This window comes from Onychomys torridus, chromosome 3 (genome assembly GCF_903995425.1).
Source record: "Onychomys torridus chromosome 3, mOncTor1.1, whole genome shotgun sequence".
NCBI classification, from domain to species: Eukaryota; Metazoa; Chordata; class Mammalia; order Rodentia; family Cricetidae; genus Onychomys; species Onychomys torridus.
This window is the reverse complement of record NC_050445.1, coordinates 139,615,062-139,639,164: the sequence shown is the minus strand read 5'-3', so window position 1 is coordinate 139,639,164 and position 24,103 is coordinate 139,615,062. Positions and strand designations below refer to the sequence as shown.

The 24,103-nt window shown below is 46.2% G+C and overlaps 2 protein-coding genes across 3 annotated transcripts in view; both read right to left on the bottom strand.

Annotated features, from left to right (window-relative positions):
• The window catches only part of Ano2 (anoctamin 2), a 340,730-nt gene extending 334,585 nt beyond the window's left edge, over nt 1–6,145 (bottom strand). Inside the window, exon 1 of one of the 2 annotated variants that reach the window (XM_036182061.1) lies at nt 5,813–6,145. In XM_036182061.1, the coding sequence (XP_036037954.1) occupies nt 5,813–5,834 (22 nt within the window). In that variant the 5' untranslated portion in view covers nt 5,835–6,145. The remainder of the gene's footprint in view (nt 1–5,812) is intronic. The other variant, XM_036182063.1, reaches the window with a different exon arrangement.
• A 4,395-nt stretch (nt 6,146–10,540) lies between these two features.
• Vwf (von Willebrand factor) overlaps nt 10,541–24,103 on the bottom strand; it is a 133,782-nt gene continuing 120,219 nt past the window's right edge. The window contains exons 45-52 of the mRNA XM_036181447.1: nt 22,163–22,343; nt 21,410–21,450; nt 20,795–20,911; nt 14,755–14,853; nt 13,968–14,096; nt 13,105–13,144; nt 11,325–11,422; nt 10,541–10,861 (exon numbers count right to left, since the gene is read on the bottom strand). Of these exons, the coding sequence (XP_036037340.1) occupies nt 10,673–10,861; nt 11,325–11,422; nt 13,105–13,144; nt 13,968–14,096; nt 14,755–14,853; nt 20,795–20,911; nt 21,410–21,450; nt 22,163–22,343 (894 nt within the window). The 3' untranslated portion in view covers nt 10,541–10,672. The remainder of the gene's footprint in view (nt 10,862–11,324; nt 11,423–13,104; nt 13,145–13,967; nt 14,097–14,754; nt 14,854–20,794; nt 20,912–21,409; nt 21,451–22,162; nt 22,344–24,103) is intronic.

The following is a 24,103-nucleotide window of genomic DNA, read 5'->3' as shown; positions in this document are numbered from 1 at the left end:
CTGCTGCCTGGAGCTCAGTCTTGCGACCACATCTAACTGCAAGGGAGACTGGGAAATGCAGACTAGCCCCACGTTCAGGAAGAAGAGAACACGGGACATGGACTCAGATAAGTAGTGGCACTCTTATAATAGGGACCTACAAGAAAGGGCAAGTTTGCTGTGGCATGGTCACACTTAGAGTACTATATTCAAATTACAGATTTACACATTTGTCTCTCAAGGTAAGGTATGAGATGTTCAGATTTCAGCACTCAGGACAAAGTAGGGTATATAGTAGGTTTTTATTTAAAAGTCCGTGAATGGTTATAATTTTTCAATCAATAATGGTGATGTATCACAGGCTTGTCCTCAGGGTGACAGAAATGGGGCCCAGTAAGAGGTATTTAAGACATTGGGGGCATGCCCTTGAAGGAATTGTAGGACCTCAGCCCCCTCCTCTCCTCTTTTTGCTTCCCAGCCATGAACCAAGTGTCTTCACTCTCCTATGTCTACAGTGGGTTGCCTCACCACAGGCCCAAAGCAATTTGGCCAATTGATCATGAACAGAACCTCTAAAACTGTGAACCAAAATAAGTTTTTCCTCTTTATGAATTGATTCTCTCTGCTCTTGCTGTTATAGTAACAGGAAACTGACTAATGTGAACAGTGGGCTGTGAGGCAGCAGCTGGTCAACTGGTTCTGTTGCTTCTTGAGACCCATATGGAATGTCATTCATCTATGCTGCCAATACAGAGGAAGGTGCTTGCTTCCCTCTTTATGATGGCAGGTGGCCATGCATCCAGAACATACAGCAAGTAAGTATATCAAGTCATTTGGGCACAAATTACCTATGTTTTGTGACATCTAGCATCTGGGTTTCTTTGGTGTATAGAACCCATTCCTAGCACTATGACCAAGTCTCTGATGTATGTTCCATAAGTTAAGGGGCAAAACTGAAGCCATGCAGGTAAAAGGGCCTAATGTCCATTGTGGCACACACCACTTCTCTAGTCCTGGAGTCAAACATGCTCATGGTTTGCCAGGTGTGATAGCTTTTCCTTCATCTCTAGTGATAGGCTTCTCTGGCTCCTGGATTCATGTAATACCATGTGGCACACTACCTATGAGAATGACTACACTACAAATGTGAATAATAACAAATATTTCTGAGTTGGCACAGAAATTGGGTGCCACTATAAATTGCTAGCCAGAACATACCATAGCACAGGGGCTTTGGAAAATGCTTTGAGATTCCTTGAAAAAAGTAAAGCAGAATTGTCATGTGACCTGGTGATTCTTCTCCCAAGTATATACTCCAAAGGAGGAAAAACTAACTTTGTGCCCGAGAGGTGAAAGAAGTGTCACTCACAGTATTCAGGAAGTAGAAACCCAAACGTCCATCAGCTGACAAATGGGGTAACAAAATGTATTACATGTTTACAAGGGGATATTGTTGAGCCATAAGAAAAGACTGAGTATTGATTCATACCAGGAGATAGCTGCACCTTAAAAGCAATGTGCTAAGTGAAAGAATCCAGACACCAAACGCCATAGAGCATAAAGTTCCATTAATGGTAAATATCCAGGATAAGCAAATTTCTAGGATAAAATTAGATTGCTGCTTTCCAAGGAACAGAGGGAAGGGGGGAAGGTGTGTGATTGTCACAGAGCAGGAAGTCTCTTTTAAAATGACAAAATGTTCTCAATTAGATTTGGGAATGGATTATGCAACTCTGTGAATATATTAAAACAAACCCATCGAATAGATAGGTTTTATGGTATGGAAATTATATATGAATACAGCTGTTACTTTTTCAAATAGAATTCCTGGAACTGAAAATTACACTAACTAACAAGAAAAATGCACAAGACGAGCTTAACAGAAAACTGAAGAATATAGAAAAATGTTCAACAAAGTTTAAAAAAAACAACAGATCAGTGAAGGTAATCTAGAGAGCGGAGGACTCAGGTTGAAAGTGTTTGCCAAGCCTGAAGGACGACTGGGACAGCATCAAACCCCAGCACACATGTGGTTAGAAGAAGACGAGAAACCAGAGGGGCACAAAAATGCTGCAGAACTACTGATTGAGTCCTCAGTGTGTTGACAAAATGCAGTAACTTCTAGCTCTTGGCATTTCAGCAGACCCAACTTTTCAAAAAAAGTACAAAGAAAACCACAACTACATGCATCTTAGTCAAAGGACTAGAAAAGAGGGAACAAAAGCTTATATAACCCACCAGGCTAGAAAGAGGCTCCACCTGGCTAAAACTAAAGTAGGAACTAAGGCCAGCTTCTCCTCCAAATGCTGAAGATCATTCAGGGAAGAGTATGAACAAAGAAAAGCCCACCCGTACAACCAAAAGAAACAGCGGATCTCTGTGAGTTCGAGGCCAGCCTGAGCTACCAAGTGAGCTCTAGGAAAGGCGCAAAGCTACACAGAGAAACCCTGTCTCGAAAAACAAAAACAAAAAAACAGAAAAGAAAGGAAAGAAACAGGCTTCAAAACAAAGGATGAAAGTAAGATGCGTTCCTGCAAAACACAAGCTGCTGGGAGAATGACACCCCAAGAGGCACTAAGGATGGTCTGCAGCTGAGAGGAGAGGTCAACAGATGGATGAGAAGGATCTGCTGGGTGTGGTGGCACGTGCTTGTAATCCCTGCACTGATGGGGCTGATGTAAGACCATGGAAGTTTGATACCAGCCTGGGCTACACAGAGTTTCAATAGCGAGACACTATCTCAAACAAAGGAACAAACAAATAAGCCAATCCTGAGAGAGGTATCACAAAAGACACTGAGAGCCACTGGTCTACATGGCATATTAAATGGTTCCCTATATGTTGTACTTCCTTTCCCATTAGAGATTTAACCAATTAATCCATTATCATATAAAGCTAATGGATTGCAGTCAGCCATTTTAAAAACTGTAACAGAGAGGAGCTGGAGAGATGGTTCAGCAGTTAAGAGCACTGTCTGCTCTTCCAGAGGAGCCAGGTTCAATTCTCAGCCCTCACATGACTGCTCATGACCATGTGTAACTCCAGTTCAAGGGGATCTGACAACCCCCTGGCCTCCAGACTCCAGCATGCACATGGTGCACAGACATACATGCAGATAAAACATCCATACACATAAATAAAATAAATTTTATACGTAACAGAGAAGACTGGTCTACATAAGAATAAAACAGAAACATCTATTTTAAATGATCAGAAGCCACACAATACTCTTTAAAACCTACTAATGAGTGTTAGGGATATGGCTCAGCAATGGAGCTTAGCAGGTGCAAGGCCCTAGGTTTGGTGCCCAGTACTGAAAATTAAAATGAAATCTATTACTAAAACTATAGTTCTTTATGCTGGGCAACATCTTACATAAGTATCAATGAGAATTGTTTTGAGGAAGACTCTTGCTGTCATCTCTGCTTTGGCCTGGAATTCATGGTTCCCTTGCCTCAGCCTCCTGAGTGCTGGGATTACTGGCATGTGCCATCACACCCAGCTTATAACATTTGTTTTAAAAATTAATGATGGTGAGCTAGTCTCCTTTTATAGACAGTGAAAGCCATGTGACTTACTTCCTTTTCTGACCTGTCAGAAAGTTCATAAATTTTTCTCAATGACAGTAGCTATTCTTAGTCTAGCTAAGTGCATACCCCTATCCTGCTTGGGCTTGAGCCCTTTAAATAAACTACCCATGATGATTCCAGGTTGGAAGTGGTGTTGGGGCACACAGCCTTCCCTGCAATATGACCACAACATTTAACTAACCCCCCTTGCAAAATTAATACCTCCTTTAGCAGCCCCAGTTTTGTCCACATTTCCCATTCTCCATTACTAGTATTCACATTTCCTCCTAATGACTTCTTTTAAATAGAACAAAAGCAATAAGATGAGCTGGTAGGGAAATATGTGGTCCAAGATCAGATCCAAGTTTTAATTGTGGCTTCATCCCTCAGTGACAGAGGTTGGTGAGCACATGATCACAGCCATGGCCCTTAGCTTCTCTGAACATCAGGTTTGCCTTCCATGAAGTAAGCTGAGTAGTGACTCCCAGAGTTACTGTGCCGGTCACCTGCTACTGTCAGGCACATGGAGACACTTGGTAAAGAGCAGCCTTGCTTTTCCTTTGGGTCTCGGGAGCATTTGGCCTGAGGTGTAGGACACAGAGTCAAACTCCCTTCTTAGCACTCGCCTACTGATCACACTGTTCCAGCCACTGGCCGCCCTATCACTTTCATGACACGGGACCTATATTTCCTTTGCTTTAAACCATTCTCTAGGTATCTCTGTGGCTTCTTTTTTATGCACTGTCTGTCCAAGATCACCCCCTTCCTTAACCACCTGGCCACAAATAGAAATTGACAGAGACTGGTACTACTCTGTACTAGCCCCACCCCCAACTCCAGTCTTTAGCTGTCAGATGCACGGTTTCCAAGTGTTCGAGAAACACCATGCAGACTGGGATAGGCTTCATTCATCCAGTAGAAAGGAGCCACTGAATAGAAGGACAAAAAAATTAATCAGATCCTCAGAAAATAAGAATAGACATGCTTCACTTGGGGCCCAAATGCCTCCTTCCTTCTAATTCTATCCCACAGTGGAAGACAAAGAGAAAGTACACACAGAAACTAAAGCTGAACCTGAGTTAGTGTCTGGAACCCATCCCAACCCTCAGAAACCTCTTCAATCGAAGGCCAGCACAACAGTGCTAGGACACAGAGACAAGCCAGAGGACAGAGGGGCTGCTAGACAGAACCTTCCCAAGGCATCAGATCCCAGCACAACAGCATGGAAAGACAGTAACAGAATCACACAGGCCCTGGAGGTAATGCTGCTGGAGCAGGGTGACAGCAAGTTTCCTTCAGATTTGGTGTCAGGTTGCAAAATTCAGACAGGTAAAGGGATCAAAGAATGTCACTGTTACCTTAAAAAGCAGTTTTTCCCATCCTGACAGTAACACACACACACACACACACACACACACACACACACACACACACACACACCTTGCCAAAGATCATCTTGCCCCACTGGCCTTTGGGCTGATATCTGACCTTGCTCAGTGGAACCTCTTGTCCTGGGTCAGGGCCCACAGAGTCCCTGGGAATATCTGTTCACAAAGTGACTAACACTTGCCTTCCAGTCCCTTCTCCCTACTCCTGCCAAAGCCATAGGCGCCTCCCACTCCAGCCCCAACAACAAGATACCCCGCAGATCCCATTTCAGGCAAAGACAAGCTCGCAGCCACATCTGTCTGTTCATTCTGATTTGGAGGGGGTGCAGTCAAAAAATAGCCTTGTCCCCCAAACTCCACCTCAGTCAGCTTCTCTTCTAAGAAACACCTGTGGGAATGTCATGCAGCCAGGTAAAATGACTCATGCCAGGGCCCTTCCTAAGGATGGTTTGGGAGAAGAGGCTTTCTAAACCAGAAGGCCACTTTGGGAGGCTGTGTCTTCAGCAGACTGTCATGTCAACATGGCTCCTGGCTTACTTACCCTCAGACTGGACCATGTGCAGAGACTGTGGCAAGGAAAGGCAAATAACAGGTAGAACTGGTGACCAGCCACTGAGAGGTGGCACTAGTCCTCTGTCACTTGTCCCCTCCTTCATAAAATGTGTAAAGAAAAATAAAAAGTTTGGGGAATTACTTGGGCACCCTCACCTTCCCCACCACAGAGGAAAAGGGGTCAGCTTGTCACACCGCCCTTTCCAGATTCACCTGAAGTCACTCATCTCAAAGGACAGGTGTTAGTTAGAATGCCTTCTCCTCCACATCTTCCCTCAACTTGTGAGATGCTGATAACCAGGGTCCTGGGCAGGGGAAACTTACCTCGCAGCCCAGGGGCTGCCATGGTGCTGGCTCCAGAACGCCAAGCCCCGACTGGTGGCCCTTGGCTGTATGCACTAGCCTCTAGACAGGCTTATGCGGCTGCTGCAGAGTTAATTCCATCTCTGCTCAGCTCAGTCTGGACGTGCCTGCCCCTCCCCTGCGGCTGCCACCTCCTCCAATCCATCCCTCTCCCTTGACAGTCCCCATGCTCCTCCTGCGCTGAGAGCTAGCCTAACATCCAGAAAGGATCCCAAGCTCAGGGGCAACACGGTGACACGCTGGAGTCATGGGCTGCAGGCCAGGGAGTAAATGCTGCTGGCGCTCCTCCATCCAGAGCCTGAGCAAGCGCCACACGGCTGGCTGGCTCGCCTGTGATAATTCAGCCGGATTATCTCATGAACCGTCTGGCTGATTAGCTTCCAGTCCTGCCAGTGAAGCCGCCTTTCTGTGGCCCCAAGGGCCACCACTCTCCAGGCTACAGCCCTGAGTAGTAGTACAGACTTAAACAGCACTATGGGGGCCCTCCACATCCTCTGCCCCATCACCAGCTATCTGGAGTAAAGCAAGAAAAAGCCAGCAGCAGGTCTGGGAGTAGAGGACAGGTGCTGGCACACAGGAACACAGGGCAGGGAGGAGAGGACATGGATTTTATTTGCGTTTCCCCAGGAGACTCCAGAACAGTTACGTGGGGGCAAAAGTTAAGCTGTGGGACAAGAGTAATGTAATTTCCCTAGAGTGGCTCAGGGACCTGACCATGGACAGAGGGGTGAAGAGGCCTCCAAAGGGCCATTCTCAGTGATGTGAGCTAACATTCCAAGATGCCACTAGCAAACTGTGCTCCTCAATACCACGACCCCCCCCCCCCCCATGGAAAAGCATTATGTCACCGTCAGGTACGCTATGACGTACTGTGATCGCTGACTCTGAGAGACATCTGTACCCTCTTCTACAGAAGACAGAAGGCACCATGGTCCAACCTCGAGGCTTTATTCCATAAACTTCCGGTAATAATATTTATCTAAATAAAACTCTGGCTTCTTCGGGAGTCTCTCAAGTGCTTCGAGTTACCCTGTGTTCATACTTCAGTCCCAGTCTTCATTCTATGATGACTTCCATACATCCTCTCACACATGGAGAAGCTATAGCCTGTGTGTCCAATGTCCCAAAGCAGGCAGCCTGCTCAATGTCCCTGCTCAGACCCCTCCACAGTTCAGCTTCTCCTCCCTCTTCTTTCCCTTCACGATCTCCTACCTTTACAGTGCCCTCTTCCTGCTTCCAGGGATGCTTGTCCATGTCATTTCCATCCCTAAATGAATAAAGGGGACCCACCCACCATTGCTCCTCATCCGTCTTTTAGCTATCCCCACCAAGGAGTTCTTCCATGACATTCCTCTAAAACCTGCTTAGGGACCATCCTGGTTACTTTTCTATTGCTCTGATTAAACACTCAAAAGCAGTTAGGGGAAGAAAGGGTTAATGCGGCATAAACTTCCAGGTCATAGTCCATCACTGAGGAAAGTCAGGGTGGAACTGAAGGCAGGAACCTGGACATGGGAATCATGGAGGAATGTTGCTTACTGGCTCTCTCCAGTTCATTCCAGTTCTGCAGAGGCCCACCTGCTAGGGCTGGTGTTTCCCACAGTGGGCTGGGCCTTCTGACAGCAATCGTCAGTCCAGATAATCCCTAGCAGACATATCCACTAGCCAATCTAACCCAGGCAATCCCTCACTTGAGAGTCCCTCAGATGACTCCAGGCTATGTCAAGCTGACAGATGAAGCTCACTGAGAAAGGATTCTATCTCATTTGATCTAAGAGTGACCACAAAAAAAAAAGGTTCCTCCTATGAAGGGCAGACTCTCCCTTTGGAAACCTGTAGGTAAAGGCACACAGATGTGCACAGAGGCACACGTGTGCATTACACCCATGCACTGGTTAGGATGTGTCAACTTGACACAGGCTAGAATCATCTGGGCAGAGGGAGCCTTAACTGAGGGATTGTCTCCATAACATTGCCTGTAAGAGAATCTCTGGAAGCTGGCCCATGGAGGTGTGGGTAAGGGAGAACTTCTGACTCCAGTGGTATGGGATCCAGGGCTTTGAGTTGGCCCACCCCAACATCTTCCCCATCTATGACCTGTTGGAGCACATGGAGGGACTGGTCCTGCAGAACCACAGCCACAGGATCTCCATGACTCAGGACAACAGCAGGATCTCCTAAAGGAGTCTCAGTGAAGGTCCAGTGTTGATGGTATAGCCGAAGCCCTTGAACCTGACCAATGACTCATTGTGATGAACTTTTGCAAGTAAAGCTGTTTGGGCAAAAGGGTATTCTGGGTGACACACCACAGCTCCCAATGCCACTATGGCAAACAAATATGTGATGGAGAAGCTGGAAAGATGGAGGAGAGAAATGGCACCTATGCAGCAGCACTGGAGACGTGACAGCTATGATGGCCGTGAGAGAAGGCTGTGACTGTCAGAGGAGCAAGCTGTTGCCCAGAGGGGTTAGCAAGATTTTTTTTTAATTTTAATTTTTGGGGGGTAGGTTACAAAAGGTGGAGGGCAGATATGGAAGGACTGGGAATGAGTGAGACTGGGGTGCATGATGTGAATTTCACAAAGAACCAATAAAAAATTACGTAAAAAGAAAAGAAAAATCTTCAGAGCATTTTCTTAACAAGCGATTGATGAGGGAGCGCCCAGCCCACTGTGGTCAGTGCCAGTCCTGGGCAGGTGGTCCTGGGTTCTATAAGAAAGCAGGCTGAGCAAGCCACGATGAGCAAGCCAGTGAGCAGCTCCTTTCCATGGCCTCTACATCAGCTCCTGCCTCCAGGTCCCCAACTTGAGTTTTTGCCCTGCCTCCCTTTATGATGGGCTGTGAGCTGTATGCTGAACTGTAAACCCTTTCCTCGCCAAGTTGCTTAGGAGAGGCATTTAATTACATTAGTAGAAAGCAACCTGGAACAGCCCACCTGTTCCTCGTCCTGTGTTCTCAATTGAAACACGGCTTTCTTGACTTGGATTTTCTCTATGGAATAGCATGAGGCATTCATCATTCAACCACCAAGGTCAGGTCACAAGAAAACGGGCTGGCTGTCCTTGTCCACAGGCAGTGTTAAGTGATCAGTCAGAAGGGTGACAGTTAATCCTGTCCCTGGATCTGGTTTCCTCCGGAAACTGACCTTACAGGTGACTCAAAGTTGGGGAGCACGGGGATGTGGAGAAGAGGCAACCTTTGAATTATTAAGCAGCCATAGAAAGCATTCATCTATTCTTCCCTGTGTCTACCCTACTCAGCTCCACCAAACCTGGTCACTGTCATGGCGTGTGCCCTGTGACAGAGTTTCTTATGTGGTTTGTCCTAGGCAGTGGCAGGTGCTAGAAATCTAGGAATGTAGCAGCCGCTGATCCCCATGAGAGGGATAAAAGACTCTGCAAGCAACAGGGACCGTGGTGCCCTGGCTGAGTGGCCTGGGAGTTCCTGTCTAGATGGAAAGGCACTGGGTTTTGAACCTGGACCTGCGGTCCAGAGACTATGTAACTTTTGCAAGCCATTTAACTTCTCCGAGCTGTTTTCATTATCTGTGCAGGGATTAGAGAAAGATGGCAGACTAGGTGCCTAAACCTTTTCTGACCCCACTGTCCAGGACTCTCATGAGATAAATCTCCCCTATGTGAAAGACTTGGAACGAGCATCGGTACCTATCAAACTATCAGAACACAACCAGGACATCCCTTTTTTTTCTCCCTTCCAGCTGGAGTCCTCCCATTCTGCCAGCAGGGACATGCATGTTTTTCCCATACATGTCAAAGAAAGACCACCTATACCTGGGGGTGATAGTATCACCTGGGATTTCAGAACTAGATGCTATTTGTGGTTGATGCTATCCTTCCACTAAGAACGTCTGCAGCAGGTAGGGCCTGGCAGCTAGCCTAAAGCTCAGAGCACTCAGCATGTCGGCCATATAGATGAAGGAAACCCCCAACACTCTACATTGCTAGACTCACTAGTCCCTTCCTGTGAGAGTGGGTTTCTCATTTTTATGCTTATCTCTTACACTAGAGCACTTAGAAGTCACCTAGGACTATTCAAGCTTTTCTTAGCACAAATTAGTGATCCTCACTACTGTATAAATGAGATGACCATGCTAATTTTACAGATAAGGAAACTTAGTCTAGAAGCCATGTTGGGGTTGTTGGAGACCATATACTTGAGTGAGGGCCATAGGTAGAGCCCAGGTCTGCCCCTGAGCCTGGCGCCCATCTGCTGTCATAGAGCCTGTGATGGGGTCTGGCTTCTGCACCTGCTGGCATCCAGTCTCCAGGTACCTCCCTCCTGCAGGGGCCACTAAGGTACATAGAAGATTTGTCATGCTTCTCCACAACGTCATCCACCCTGACTGCAGGAGGCCAGTTCCAGGGCCCACCTCTCCGCCATGCACAGAAGCAACCTGATTGAGAGATTTGAGAACTGGGTACTCCGAAGCATACGTTTATAGGTTCAGACCACCAGACTAAGTTTCTGGAGAGGCATCTCCACCCTGTACCTTCCCACCCAGAGGATGTTGCAATGCCACCACTTCCTGGTATTTAGATGGCCTCAGTCCCACGCACTGGGCTAGGAGCACTTGCAGAGGAACCTTGTGCTTTGCTCCTCAAAGCCACCCTCAGACCTCAGACTTAGGCCACAGATGTCATCTCAGACACAGTCCACCACCAGCCTTGGTTAAGATGAGAGCTTGGCCTTTATTGTGGGCCCAGGAGAGCACAAGGGCAGGACGCACAAGGGACAGAGTGACTCTGGCTGGTCAGGCCATGGCCCAGACAGCAGTGGAAGTCCACCGCAGCTGCACAGGCCTCACTTGCTGCACTTCCGGGGAGAGCACCTGCACTCCATGGCGTTGATGACCTCGTGGTACACCACAGAGCCATTGGTGCAGAGCAAGGGCACATGCATGGACTCCGTCCTCGAGGGCCAGCAGCAGGAGCACTGTTCCTGCACGTCCTCAATGTCAATGGAGTACACAGCTTTGCTGGCACACTTACCCTGTAATATAGCAGAGAGGAGGCATCACAATTCTGAATGTGAGCAGGATGGGGACAGCCTGCATCAACCCTCCTCCTGCCTTCCTAAGCAACACAGGCCCTGCCTCACCCAGAGGCACCTGGGAGAGCTAGGCAATTTGTAAAGGTAGATCTCAGGAAACAGTGAACTTCCTTTCTCCAATTATTACACACACCCAAATCCCTCTAGCTGTGGTTTCTACACACACTGACTGATCCTGGGCCCCCATCTTCTACAAATGACTCCCCAGTCTCTTTACAGATTTGTTTTGGTCTTTCTTCTGGGTCAAATAATCCTACTCCCTAAATGAAACATTTACTTTAAAGATAATATTTACGATTCCTTATATCTCTCTTCCTTGTGACTTTTCCAGATCCTTCTAGATGATATCTAAGGAAACTTTAGCCTCCCCTACCCAAGTCTTCTTGAAGTCACACAGCCTTACCTGACAGTAATGAATGTCCACTTCCTCTTGGGACTTACAGTCTCCCACTTTGACATACTTTAGCTTGGCTATGATGTCTTTGCAGTCAGGCTCCTCACCTATGGAACAGGTGAAAGGTGGAACTGGAGAGCTGGCTGGCTGGGGTCCTGTAAAACACTTTCCCCATCCAGTGCCTTCGCTAAGTTGGACATGGTCCTCTTTCTATCAACAACTAACCAAAGCCAGTTATGGGAAGAGAAATTAAGTTTTTCAAGCTCCCCTCAGCTGCCCCTGGCTCCTCAGATTCAGAGATAGCATTACTATTGGGTAACTCACTTAACCATTCAATTCTAATTGCAGAAGGAGCCTGGGATGACTGTGTTTGGGTCATACAGACAGATGAGGTTTGCTTTTATATAATTTGAAATTCAGAAAAACATCATGGCCAAAGCCATCTTGTCATGCTGTAACTATACCCAGAAGCTAACAGACAATGAAGTAGCCATTAAATAGAATTCATATCAGTCCACTCCTGTCTTTGGCTAAAAATACAAATGTCATGGCCACATACATATTCACTTCCTCTGTAGAGGCTGAGGAAACCCCTAAGACCCTTTGGGCCACCATCTCCTTGAGAGTTGTTACTTCCATGTCAGTATGAGTTTCCTTATGTACAGTGACCTATATACCCACCTGAAGCTCTGCATGACTCCCTGGGAAGTCGAAGCTGTACTGCCAGCTCACGACTCTGATCTGAGTCATGACAGCTTTCCATCCTGCAAAGTTCCAAATCCAGGCCAAGCCCTAGAGACACATTAGCCTCCCAACTTCAGACTAATTTTATGGTAAAGGAAGTCTTCCAACTGCATAAGAGGGTGACTTTGGAGCCAATGTGCAATGTTCTTTTGTTGTAGATTTAAATCCTTAAGACTAGCTTATTTTCCTTCCAGAAGGTCTTACAGCCTTCTGAACATGTTGGCCAATGAAGGCTCCTTATTGTTGGTTTTGTAGATAGTGGCCCCTGAACCAAATCCCAAGACTAGTATCTAGAGGGAGTGTATCTTCTCTGATGGCTTCCTGAATTCACATTCCTAAACCATCCAGTGGGAAATTTGTAAACACTCTCAGAGTGTGTTTCCTCCTTCTGCAGTTTGGTGATGGCACCCACTGCGGCGGTCATAGCAAGCCATCAAGTAAAGAAGAAATGATGAGCAAATTAATGCTTTCACTCTTCTCTAACTTCAACCAAGCATGAGCCCACAAATCTAAAATGAAGCTTAACAAATTAACATAAACTCAAAGAAAAATATTAGTCTAAGCAAAAAAAAAAAATTGTGACTTGTACTCATGAACACAAAAATGGATGGGGAGATAGTGTCTGGTGCACATCTCCAAAACCCCACCTCTGATTGTCTCTTCCAATCAGAGCCATTAGTACGGTATAACGACAAGGTCAAGGGGGACCAAGGTTGATGAAAATAAGGCCACAAACTTGGACTAGCCTTGTGATGCTCCCTCATGACAGATATATGAACAATCAAATGTTCTAAGGTGCACATGAGGTTGGAAATGAAGCTGGAAGATGATAGGAAGTAACTTCTTCATAAGCAACTAATTCATAGGAGATTTGAGCAGGGTATGGGCTAATGATAATCAGGAAGGGAAATTAGTTGACTGAAGATGAACATAATGACCAGCTGATAAACAAGAACTATTTTCCTAGAATAAAGTTTCTTCAAATAATGGTGCCTGGCCTTGGTCTAATGGACCTCAAAGTGTAGGCTGTTTGTAATGTACTCACATGTGTCACAGCAGGTGCCTGGGATTTTCATGATTTTCCCCTTAAAAAAAAAAAAAGAAAAGTACAAGATCAGGCACAAATAATTCAACATGGATGAGTTCTCAGGTCGCATGAATTCCTGGCTCTGAACTCAGAGCTCTGAGCTGAAATCTCCAGATGTAAACTGCTTTCCCATCACAATTGTGAGGCAACTGAACATTTCACCTGACCAGAGTGGTCAAGATCTTCATTCCCAGGAAAACATGAAAAAAGTCAATGGAAGTGTTGCAGCTCTGAGGGAAAAGGTTCCCCCAGTGGAAATGTTGCAGCTCTGAGGGGAAAGTATCCTGACAGTTGGGAGCCAAGGAATACCACAAAATCACTCTGCACAGCAAACCTCACACAAGAGATTTCTTGGGAAAGACACAATAAGGCAGCTGCCTCTGCTCAGGAGAGAAGCAGCAGGGAACTGAGCAGGAGGCGGGCTTTATAGAGGGTTTCTTGGAGGCGGAGATTTCCAGGGTGGAGACTTCCAGAGTAGGTATTGGTGGGATTTCAAGGAAAGCCCAGGGATTGGTGGGTTTTCGAGCTCAGAGATTGGTGTCTTTTGGTGAGTTTTCAAACCTGGAAGCAGGCTCTGACCTTTTACCCTACAGTCAATGTCCTGCCTTCCTATTCAAAGAGCATAGCTTCCCTCCGGTGACCAACTATTTTCAAAGCATTCTATGCCTCAGAGAATTATCTCATCATCCCCATTTCATTGACTCCTCAACCAGTACAGAGATTGCATAAGAGCTGAGCTGAATGTTTCATAGAACTCCACCCGTGGAATCAAACAGGGAGATCTTCAAGACAAAGGCAAAATCTGAACTGCAGCTACTCACTCCTTCAGCCAGACACTTGTGTTCATCAAAGGGTGGGCAGCCTGTGACTCTCTTCTCCCAGATGTACTCTCCTCTCTCACTGACCTTGCAGAAATGACTGTCACAGCCATCCTGGAGTGTCTCATCTCGCTGAAAAGAAAGAGGAGAGCAGGTAGAATCAATGCAGCGATGGTGTTTGAATTACAAAGCTACTGTCAGCCATGGCTTTGCCTCCCTTGAACTGCTAAAACAACGAGGAGACCTGCAGAAGGATGAGATGATATGTGAAAACCACACAGAGTGCAGACTAGAGGTGGTGTCTTGGTTCCATAATTTACTTACTATGAAGAGAGCTCCAGAAATACAGAAAGTCCTCAGACTATTCTGACCATGTATTTACAAGATGGAAATGCAGTGACAGCAACCTGACTAATTGATAACCAGATGGGATATGAGCCGAGACCCCATCTCTCAGACCCACCAGTTATTCCAGGAGTCACAGGTGGGTCTGATTGCCTGGCCAGTCCCACCGAGTCTCGAGGATACAGAAAATCTTATAAAAAAAAAAAAATCAATCCACTCCAAAAGAGGTCATATGCCAACTACACGTTTGTCAGGAAGAGCAAACGTGTAACAAAAATCAAAGAGGAAACCCTGTGCCTTCCACAAGTCATCTTCACTACCTTTAGTGAAATGAGAGAAGTCAGCAATGAACCAAAATAGTCCTTCAGCTTGAGGAAAAGATGCCCCTCCCAGGGAGAAACCAGAGAGTGGTGTGAGGGGACTCCTGAGCCCAGCTCGTTCCCACCTTCAGGGTCATGATCTGTCCTCCTCTTAGCTGAATAGTGCAAGCTGTAGGCAAACATCTCCCGCAGCATTCACCTTGGTTCTTCTCTTCACGGTAGCCCTGTATGCAGGAAAGAAAGCAGCCACAGTCACCTGCCCAGAACACCGCAGTTATAACTCTGCTCACCTAGCTGACTTCTTGCCTTGGCTATTCCATAGTTACTCCCAGAGCTCATCAGACATCCCACAGTTACTCCCAGAGTTCAGCAGACATCTGCTGTGGGATGTGCTGTATGTCAAATGTGTTGTTCTGATTGGTTAAAATAAATAAAGTGCTGATTGGCCAGTAGCCAGGCAGGAAGGATAGGGTAGGCAGGACAAGGAGGAGGAGAATTGTGGGAAGTGAAGGCTGGGGCAGAGGGAGATACTGCAAGCCACTGCCATGACAAGAAAGAGATATAAGGTACTGGTAAGCCATGAGCTACGTGGCAAAGTATTGATTAATAGAAATGGGCTAAATATAAGAGTAAGAGCTAGACAATGGTAGGCCTGAGCTAATGGCCAAGCAATTTAAATAATATAAATGTCTGTGTGTTTATTTTACAAGTGGGTTGTTGGACTAACGGGCTTGGTGGCACCTGTAGAGAAGCTCTCCAACTACAGACATCCCATAGTTACTCCCAGAGTTCAGCAGATACCCCATAGTTACTCCCAGAGTTCAGCAGACACCCCATAGTTACTCCCAGAGTTCAGCAGACACCCCATAGTTACTCCCAGAGTTCAGCAGATATCCCATAGTTACTTCCAGAGTTCAGCAGACATCCCATAGTTACTCCCAGAGTTCAACAGATTTCTTAAACAAAAACTTAAAACCACTAACTATAAAATGACATGTTGTCACGCCATAATTTACCAAAATTTAAACTTCTGATCTTCAGAAAAATATAAGTTTAGAGCCAATGAGAGAGATAAATGTAATAAATACCAAAAAAAGCATCATTCCAAGTGTGGCTGGTGCACACCTGTGGTCTCAGCAGGTGGGAGGTTGACACAGGAAAGGCATGGCCAACTTGGGTTACATAGTGAGATCTTGTTTCAAAAACAAAATAATTGGCATCTGGACATAGGGAGGAGCCCAGACAGCTCTGTAGTAAGAGGACAAACAACCCAACTTAAAAATGCAAGGCTTGGGGAGACGTCTCAGCAGCCAACAACACCTTCCAGGGGATCCAGGTTCAGTTCTCAGCATCCACATGGCAGCTAACAACCATCTGTAGCTCCAGTTCCAGGACATCTGATATTCTCCTCTAACCTCAGTGGGTACTAGGTATGCTCATGGTACACATACACGCATGCAGGTAAAACACACACACATAAAAAAAAACATTTTTAAATCTTAATAAAAATAGTAAAAAGCTTAATCCAGCACCTCACAAAAGAAATGGGTGGTAAGTACATACATTGCCTTAGACCCTTCATCAACTGAGAAAAATACATTTAATATAATTTAAGATCTCAACCCACAACAGAAAAAAATGAAAATGCTTAGCAAAACCGAGCACTGGTAAGAATGTCCCTGGAACCCTGATGCACTGGAAGCCCTCCCTGGCCATCAAGTGAGTCCGGAGGCATGTATGCTGATCCCTCTGTGCCCAGGAGCCGGCACCTACATCAGCTGAATTTGATGGTGACTCAGGATAAGAGCCCTTCATTCATGTCTGCATTGGGGAAGGCAAAAGCTTGAAGAAAGCAGGACTTCGCTATTTTGCAAAATGCCTTCACATTCCAAAGATACCATAAGTTTGCCAATTTGTAGAATAAACATATTTTAAACAATTTTTATATAGTTATATAATCTACATATATTTAACAAAATAATAAATAAAAATGCTACCATCGACTGTCTCATCAGTTCATAAAAGTAAAATTCTTCTGCTCCTCTTTCCCCTAAAAGAAAGGAGGTGCTCTCAAAAACATAGAACGTAGCTGTGTTTAGTAGGGGCTGAGAGATACTGCAGGCAGTGATGGTCAAGCAAAAAGACCCGAGTCCAAACCCTAGTGTCCACATAACAAGTCAGGGGTGGCAACACACACTTGTAATCTCAGTACTGGAAAGTGAGGCAGGGAATGTGCTGGACTCACTGGCCAGGTAGCCCAGCCTAATTGGTGAGGTCACAGTGAGAGGCCATATCTCAAAAGCAAGATGGACAGCTGACCTCTGCCTTTCACATACAAGCACATACAGGGAGAAATAAATGAATGAAATAAAAATATAGATTTAGTTCTGTGGTATACCAACTCCTACCATTCTTATTTCCATTAGGCCACTTTTGTGGATCACCACACTAGAGCTATTCACTGGGGTCCAGAGGACCTGAGACATAGAGCTATAACACTCTAAGTATAATGCCTAATGCCTGTAATTCTAGCACTCAGGAGGCAGAGGAAGGAAAAATATCCTTAAGTTTTAGGCCAGCCTTGGCTACAGCATAAGATTCTATCTTGAAGTATGGGGGCTGGGGGTGGGGGAGGCGGGAGAAAGATGACTCTAACCAATCACTTTTAACACCCAGACGAAGCCTCTGTCAACATGAAGGGCAGGCATCAGTGAGCTTGCCCAGAAGTGAACTTAAGCAATTTGCTCCCAGTAAATCAGCCTATGAACTCGATGTGCCTTCTGGGGGTTGAACATGAGGATGGAGCTCAGCACAGAGGCAGGGAGCCTGGGCCAGGGGCCAAAAGCACCACTTTGAAATGATGTTGTTGGAAACTGAGGACCACAAGGTAATGTTTCAACCGTGAAGTTGAAACTGTTTTTAAAATGCACAATTCCTGGAAGGTACACTAGCAAGGGAACTGAGAGAGGGAGAAAGGAGAAGGAGTGGGCACTGAGTGAAATGGGAGTCAAATGAAGAAGTAAGACACAGCTTCGGTGGGGCTGCTTTCGTGGGAGCGCGTATCTGGGCATTTTTAGTGAGTATCAGAAGAGCATAGGAAATGGTGTCCTGAGGAGGGCAGGGGGACAGTTTCTCTCTACCGAAGAAGCAAGAAGATGGATGGCTGCAAGCAGAGAAGGGACTGTGGGTGGGAGGGGCAGACAGTGGCTGGAAGGGCAGTGGATGGCATCCACACACCAGGGAGGCAAAGTCCAGCCAGGAATAGAAAAAAATAAAGAGGACCAGGAGGGCAAAAGAACAGAAAGGAGAGGGCAAGAGAATGGAGAAGAAAGAAGCCATGTTCTTAAGGGGTGGTGGGGGCTTGAAGACCAGAAAGGATGGATATTCATCAGCACAGGAGTGTGTGAAAGAAAACAGGTCCTTCCCCTCCCAATACCCATGCCCCTCACCATGGCTGTGCCCTGTTAAGTATACTGCAGCCAGTGCTAGGCCCAGAACAATGAGGGGACAGGAAGAGGACTTGCCTGAGCACACCTGGACACCAAGGTATGTATGTCATCGGCTGCCACCATGAGCCACTCCCCTGAGCATCTCATGAAACATTCAATTCATTGTGGAAAGTCAGCACGTGCGCGCGCACACACACACACACACACACATGCACACATGCACACAGGGGCCTTGTCCCTGGCTGTCACTGAATTGTCCAATCACTGCTAGAAGGGACCAACTCTTCCTCCACCAATGGGTCAAGTTCCCAGCCAGCCACTGACATCCCTGCTACAGCCAGTGAGTCCTAGTTTAGAGCCATGTTAGTTCTGCTTCCTCTGTTCCATCTTGGCCCACAGCTCCGCCTCGCTAACCAGGCCCTGGCAACCCTTCAGCTGTCTAACCCTGCCTGTGCCCTTCAGTTCTTGCCTACTTCTCTCCGCTGACCTCTACTTCTGTCTGCTGGCTGTCCACCATCTTGGACATTCACATTCGACATTGAGTTCATGGAAAGCCAGCTGAGCAGCCCATGGCAGGGTGGCCTCGCTTTGTCATGCTTCATTTATGATCATCTTTCAAACTTCATCTCCACCACTCATCAGCACAAACCACCTTGTTCTGGTCTCTGTGGGAGGTGATGCTAACACCATGTATCTGGTGAAGGCATCAATCAGGTCTACCTAGATGTCACTCACTGCAGTTGCCCCACCCCCAGAGCCTTACTGAGGTCCTTCAAGGAGTGTATCAAGGCTAGTTAAGGATGCTGGGGTACAAGAGGACCAGCTAAGGCAATTCTCAGCAAATCTTGAAAAAAAAAAAGAAGAAGGCAGGCTAGTCTAGTTATTCTGAAGGGGGGCACATTGCTTTAGCAAGATATCAAAATGTTGGAGGAAAAAAAGGAATAATATAGAACAACATGGGCATGTGTTTTAAAGTATGTAAGCACCTTCTGGAGGCAGAGGAAGAGACTGTACCACACCTTCTGAACACCAGAGGGCGCTGCTAAGGGAGCCTAATAGACCTCCCTCACCCACACAGACTACAGCCCCACCCTAGCCCCAGCTCAGCTTCCAAATGACATGGGTGTGAATCTCTGAGTCTGTTTCCTTCACTACCTGGGATGCAGTTCAGTAGACAATGAAGGTGAAAGGTGGTATATAATTTGAGACAGCATTACTCTGCTCCATGATGAAGTTCTCAGCTGTTGTAGGGGGTGTTGTTTTACATTCACGTGCTAACCCCCAAATCCTAAAACATCAACTGCAGTTTTGCAAAAGCTGTGTCTCCCAAAGGGCCATCCATTCTACTGACCTTTCATTAAGTCCTGCTTTGAGCTTGACACTGGATAAGTGCCATGGAAAACACAGATGTAGGTCACCTGTCCCTATTCTGATAAAAACAGGAAGCACCACATGACCTCTCATTGTCCTATCTCTGTCCTTTCCGGGCACCTCTCCCCCTGTGCTCTGCCCTACTCACAGAGGCCCGTACTGCCTGCCGCCTTCCTGTGGCTTTGTAAAGCCACCTGAGGTACTATAATCCCTGCCCCTAGCTCACAGGAAGCTTTATACCAATGTATTGTCCAAAACAACTGAAGCCCAAACACAAAGGGTAGCTTGAGAGAAAAACTCAAGTCTCTTCAGACATTTAGGTCCCATCAGCCTGTGTGAGGCCTATAATATCCCTGATATGTAGGACTAAAAGCCATAATTAAAATAATAACATTATACCCTTAAATATATATAATTTATGTGTTAATTAAAATTAAGAGTAAACTAAACTAAAACATACTTTTAAATTACCCCACATTGAGTTTTTTTTCACCTACCAAACAAAAAATTAGCTACTTATCAGAATGATTCTGAAGAATGTATCCAGAACAAGTGAGAATCACAATCTGACCAAAAGAAAAAAAAGAATGTGTGTTTGTGTGTGTGTGTGTGTGTGTGTGTGTGTGTGTGTGTGTGTGTGTCCTTATGGAGGTAAGAGGGCAACTGCAGGTTATCCACATTATTTGAGACATGGTCTCTCCGTTCCTCACCACCCTGTACACCAGGGCCCACAAGCTTCCAGAAACTTCCCTGTCTCTGCCTCCTGTCTCTCTGCAGGAGCAGTGAGATCACACACATGCTCCTGTACTCAACTTTATATGAGGGATTTGAACTCAGATCCTCACGTTTGCACTGAAAGTGTTTTACCCACTGAGGCATCTCCCCAGCCATCAGGATGAACTACTTCCATGACTGAAGTGTCTACTAAGGAAATTAATGTAGATTGTATACATTAGGGCTCATCCATTTAGATGAAGGTCGTGAAGGGTCTTGCACGTTACAAGGGTCTCACGAGTATTTCTTGATTAATTTGGAATGTTTTCAGAGTATAGTGGTAATGTTTCTTAAAATATGTCTTTAAAGATACAGAGCTGTGAGGACAGCAGCAAATGCCTTGAAAATATTGTGCGTATTTTTAAAAAACACGAGAAAAAATGCTTAAAACTTATAAGACTAAATTGTAGTTATTTCTGAGGGATGAAGTTTGGGTAGTTGTCCTGATAGCTGTCAGATATTGGCCATAACCAATCAGAACAAAGGCAAGATTTAAGGAACCTAGTGAGGGCCTGTTGCTTGGGTCCCACAGAGACTGAGGCATCCCTTCATCCCTTGGAGCCTCTCTTACCACGGGGCAAGCTGCACAGGTAGTCTTCTTACACTCCAGCTTGAATCTGGAGATGGTCCCTGTCTCCATAGTGCAGCGGCAGGTCGTGCATAAGTCAACCATCACACTTTTCCCCGGCTGGAAACAGAATCAGAGTCAGGTTTCCCAACACGCCAGACACTACTCCTGCCTCACCCCTGTAAGCCTGCCTGCTTGCCTGAGGCTCTCAGCAGCCATCGCTGAGATGTATCCCCTGCTTCTTGTGGCCATTCCATCCTGCCTCCCCACCTTAACTGTGGAAATGGTCAAAAGAAAGAGGTAGTGAGACAATGAGAGAAATCTTAGACAGAAATGTGCTCTGTGACTCTGATGTGCTTTCACATGTGCAAAAAAAAAAAAAAAAAAAAAAAAAACCATATGCAAAGGACATGCCCACAAGCTTGGGGTGCTGGACAGAAGGTGAATGCAGGGCAGCCGGCCCATGCCCTGCAGAGGGGAAAGGGTGGTGGCCCAGTGTGGATATGAGGCTGGAAATCCCTAAAAAGGTCTCCATCGTTCTTTTATTTCCATCTTAGTCTGATCTACCCACCCTTCCCACACACACCCCCATGCCACCCCACCAACACTCCAACTCACCCCAATGATGGTACCATTGAGTAGGCAGGCTTCCACAGGCTCTGGGGAGAAAAGTAACAAGTGAGTATAGACACACCCTCCCCAAACCTCCCTTACGAATCTTCTCCATGTCCTGGCCTCACTCTTCCGATCTTGACAGTTCTCCACACACCCCACCCCCACCCCTCAGGGTGTTGTGCGTCTTCCTGCTTGGGCCTCAGTAGCCTCTCTTTTCCTTTCAACCAGTAGATCAGAACTGCCTGATTCTTCACTACCCATCCTAATGGAAGAGCCTCGAGGGCACTGGCTAGCTGAGATCGCGTTTAGGGGATGGATGGGTCAGTTATCCTTTGAGCTTGCAAGAAAAAAAAAAATAGAGCTTAAGATTTGTTATTGCTCTTTGTTTGTTTGTCTCTTGGCCAGCAGGGTTCAGGGATAGCAATGCCTTCCCCTAGTTGAAGCAATACTGCATTACAGAAAATGTGGTCTCCAGAGTCAGAGAAACCTGGCCCAAGATGAGTCCACCACCCAGTACCACGAGGATGACACAAGACAATGGGGGAAATGCCATCTCAGGGCTCAGAGCTAAGCATAGTGGCCTGCACAAAACTACCACTGTCTCCTCTTGTCTGCTTTCTCACAGTTGCAGTAGTAACAGATTTTGATTGTGCCATTTCTCTGAGCTGCTAAAGAGGCAAAGAACTTTAGAGCCTAAGGACAAGAGAGTCCTGAAGGTAAACCCAGGCCCAGCCAGGCCCAGCCAGCCCAACTCACCGCAGCGACAGCTGGGACAGCATGCTAAGGTCTCACAGCTCAGCTGGAAGCCTGTGGGACAGGTAGGGATAGCCAGCTGTGGGCAGGAGATGTTCCTCTGCTGCACAAAGACTGTCTCCTCCACTCGGACACACTCATTGATGAGGCAGGGGTTCCCAGGGACAGGCCACCGAGAGCCAACCTGCAGAATACCAGAGGCCATCAGAGGTGGCATGCAAGACTGGGCCCAATGTCTTATAGCAATATGCTGTTCTTGGGGAATTTTTTGGACTCTGAAGGTGAGCCCTCATTCAAACCAAAATTGAAACCATGGGGTAATGTCCACAGAGGGGATGACAGGGGTCATCACAATAAGTCTGGGTCTAAGTTGCCCTGACTAGATCCTAGGCCAAAATTACATGTTCCTGCCCCTGAGGCTCTCTGGTATTAGCACTACCAACTCCATCCTTTCTAACTGGAGGAGGAGAACTGTTCTTATTCTGACATCAGAACTACAATTATCTAGGAGATAATTCCCTGTTGTTAGTAAAACAGCTTGAACATGTAATCCCAACACTCAAGAGGCTGCAGCAGGATCATAAGTTTGAGGATAGCCTGGGATAGATGATAAAAATAATGTCTCCAAAAAAGTGGGGATGCAGAGATGCTTCTTAAATTTAAGCAGGTGGAAGTTTAATGCAGATGCCCATAACTGGCCCAAGTGCCAAGAATAAGTGATAACAGAGTGCTCAACCCTAAATAAAACAGCTCAAGCCCCCCTCCAAGGCCCAGGGAACATCAAAGAGGGGCAAAAAGAATATAAGATCCAGAGGATGGGGAGATGTGCTGCAAAAAAGATACCTTCTGGACATGACATGCTGTCGCACTCATGAACTCACCACAGCTGCAGCTATCTGCACTAGACCAGCACAAGATTGGGCCCCTCAAAGTTCCAGCATGGATTGGGAGGAGCCTATTGTACAGCAATTTCCTCCCAGATAAAGCTTTCATCTGGAAGGAAAGTCTTTTAGAAACAGGATGTTGTAAGAGGAGGTGAAACATTTCATCCTGCAGGGGCACTCCTTAAACTCAAGAAGTAAGCAACTTGAAAGTCTTTAGGAAGTTTCTGAAACTCACCAGAATCACTAGGCCTCACCTTCTCCAAAGTTATATGAAAAGTAGACTGCTCAGAGACACTATCAGATAAGCTAAGCTTCCTGAAAGGAGCTAAGACCAACTGAGCTGCCTCTGAGAGGCAGAGACCAGCCAAGCTGCATGGAAAAGGCTCAGACTAAGTGAACTTCGTAGAAAGGACACTCTCCAACTCACTGAGTTGCCTGCAGGCTGTGCAGTGGGCTCCAAGTTCCCAGCTTTTGTGAGCTGTCACCCATGCTGGGGTGAGCTTTGATGATGCAACTACCTTTGAGTCATTTCTGCTCGTGTAGGTAACCCCTCACCTGTATTCCTGTAAGTAACCCCAATAAAACTCATTGGTTTACCAAGCTAAAATTTGGTGTCCATACTTTGATCTGTCATTGGTTTCCATCTTTGGGTAAATAGTTGATGGATCACGTCTCTCCAGAAATAGTGTCACACAAAAGAGCCCGTGAAGCCCCCTGAGGGGCTATAAGCAATTAACAATTGTTCTCATAAATAACCTCCCATCCACACCATGGAAAGAAACTCTAACTGAACTCAACTGAGCACTCAAGAGAAGGCATGAAAACAAAAGAGAGGCACATTAAGAAGAAGTGGAGGAGGGGAGAAGAGAGATGGGAACAGGACATGAAAATGACTAAAACTCATTTTATAAATGTATAGAACTGTCAAAGAATAACAAAAAAAAAATAAGGAAAATAGCTTGATAAGCCACCAAAAGTGAACCTCTAGGGATCACAGAAGACAGCTAATCAAGCTGCTCAGAACTTCAGGAAGGAATTCTGCAGGCAGAGGAGACGGGAA